Source organism: Melampsora larici-populina (genome assembly GCF_000204055.1).
Source record: "Melampsora larici-populina 98AG31 unplaced genomic scaffold MELLAscaffold_23, whole genome shotgun sequence".
NCBI lineage: Eukaryota > Fungi > Basidiomycota > Pucciniomycetes > Pucciniales > Melampsoraceae > Melampsora > Melampsora laricis-populina.
Genome location: NW_006768787.1, coordinates 339,409 through 341,244, shown reverse-complemented (window position 1 = coordinate 341,244; position 1,836 = coordinate 339,409). Strand labels below are relative to the sequence as shown.

Here is a 1,836-nt window from a genome sequence, read left to right as displayed (position 1 = left end):
GAGCCTAAGAAGGGATTCAAAAGTGAGAACACGAGGCTAAAGACAGCCCTTCACTTGCATCAAAGCCAAGATTTCAAAACCGAGAGACTCAAATAGACATAGAGGGTTGAATCGAAGACGCAGAGGGCCAAATCGAAGCTTAGAGGGGTGAATTGAAGTAAAGAGATTGAATTCAAAGCCTAGAAGACAAGGTCAAGCTCACACTAGAGGTCCTTGGCTGAAATGGAATATGGGATCGATGCGTGTAGGATGAAAGTACGGTGCTGAAGGTTCATAATAGTGAAGCGCTGTTGACTGTGGTCAGCAGTGGTTGGTCTGACTCATGACCAGACAAACATAAGCATATGAATCATATGTTTATGCTTATAGATTTACCTGTATTGCTGTAAAAAATAAATAAATAAAATCTGCTCGGACAAGCTAATCTAGATTGACTGTATATACAAAAACTGTTCATTAAAACTGAAAAAACATAAAAAGATTTGTGTTAAATCATTTTTTTCTCTTTTTGTTGATTTACTAATCACAATTTACAAAACAAACAACAAAGAGGAAAATGATGATACACTTTTTATTTTCAGAGTACAATCACCACCACCACCACCACAACAGCAACAATAACCATACTAATAATGAGAATGATAATGATAATGAAAAGAATAAGAATCGTGCCAAAGAACCAAAACTGAATTTTTTTGCATCCAAACTTCCCCAACCCATTCCCAAAGAAAACTCAAAGCACCAATTCAAGCACAGTAGCATACTAAAGTCCACCCAAAAACCCCCCAAAACCAAAAATCAGTCACCAAACTCCATCCCACCATCAAAAAATAACTTCACAACTTCCAGAAAAAAAACATACCAAAGCTTTTCCAATTGTAAGAACTTGAACCAGATCATAACCCGGTTTACCAATCAAATCAAGACTAGTATGATAAAATGGATTTCCAATCTTACCTGCTCTTTCAAATAAACTTGTAGAAAGAATTCCATGAGTTCCAAACCTTTGAGAATCTAAATCTCTAACTATAAAAACCCCAAAAAACCCAAATCCAAACAGACAAAATAAACAAAACAGGGGAAAATAGACCAAAACAAAAACAAAACCAAATAAGTTTAGATCAAATCAAACTCAAAGAGAGAAAAAACAGTTTGCATACCAGGAGTAGGACCGATCAAAAGTTCAGGTAAATATAAGTTTGTAAGAGCATCTCCAATCGTTGGCGTCAAATTTGGCTTTAGCGTGGGTAAACTTAGAGATCTTTAGTCAGGGTCAACTAAACTAAAGCCAGTTCCCACAGTCGTTGTCTGTAAGGATGGAGTTAATCCTAGTTAATCCAAATATACAGACTGTGCCCACAACCGTTGGCTTTAGTTTGAGGCTACACAATTCTTTTTGAAGCCCAAACTCAAATCATCTTCTCAATGGACGCATCGTCTGTTTTAGAACAACACTTGAAATCAATTGATGAAGAACTCAAAGATGAAGATTATGATCAGTTGATCATGGATCTCATCAACAATCCATCTACACCCAGCCATCAGAACACACGTGCACGGATTCAACGCGATCGAATTGCTGCCGATAAACTTCTTCAAGAGGATTACTTTGTCAAATCGCCGTTGTATCCACGCCATTTATTTGAAAGACGGTTCCGGATGAGTCCAGAACTATTTCAGAGACTGGCTACTGACCTGCAAGGACACAGCATATACTGGATACAACGTCGTGTAAGTTTATCCAAATCTAAATCTTCCAAAAGTTTCTTCAATCTAATTTAATATCTACATTTCATATAGGAATGCTGTCTGCAACTAGGACTTTCAACAACCCAG

At 37.2% G+C, this 1,836-nt stretch overlaps 1 protein-coding gene across 1 annotated transcript in view; it reads right to left on the bottom strand.

Moving 5' to 3' along the window:
* Positions 1-733: 733 nt before the first annotated feature.
* Positions 734-1,836, bottom strand: part of MELLADRAFT_107375 (uncharacterized protein) — a gene marked incomplete at both ends in the record, with an annotated part of 4,077 nt that continues 2,974 nt past the window's right edge. Inside the window, 2 exons of the mRNA XM_007410977.1 lie at positions 734-763; positions 863-1,026. Of these exons, the coding sequence (XP_007411039.1) occupies positions 734-763; positions 863-1,026 (194 nt within the window). The remainder of the gene's footprint in view (positions 764-862; positions 1,027-1,836) is intronic.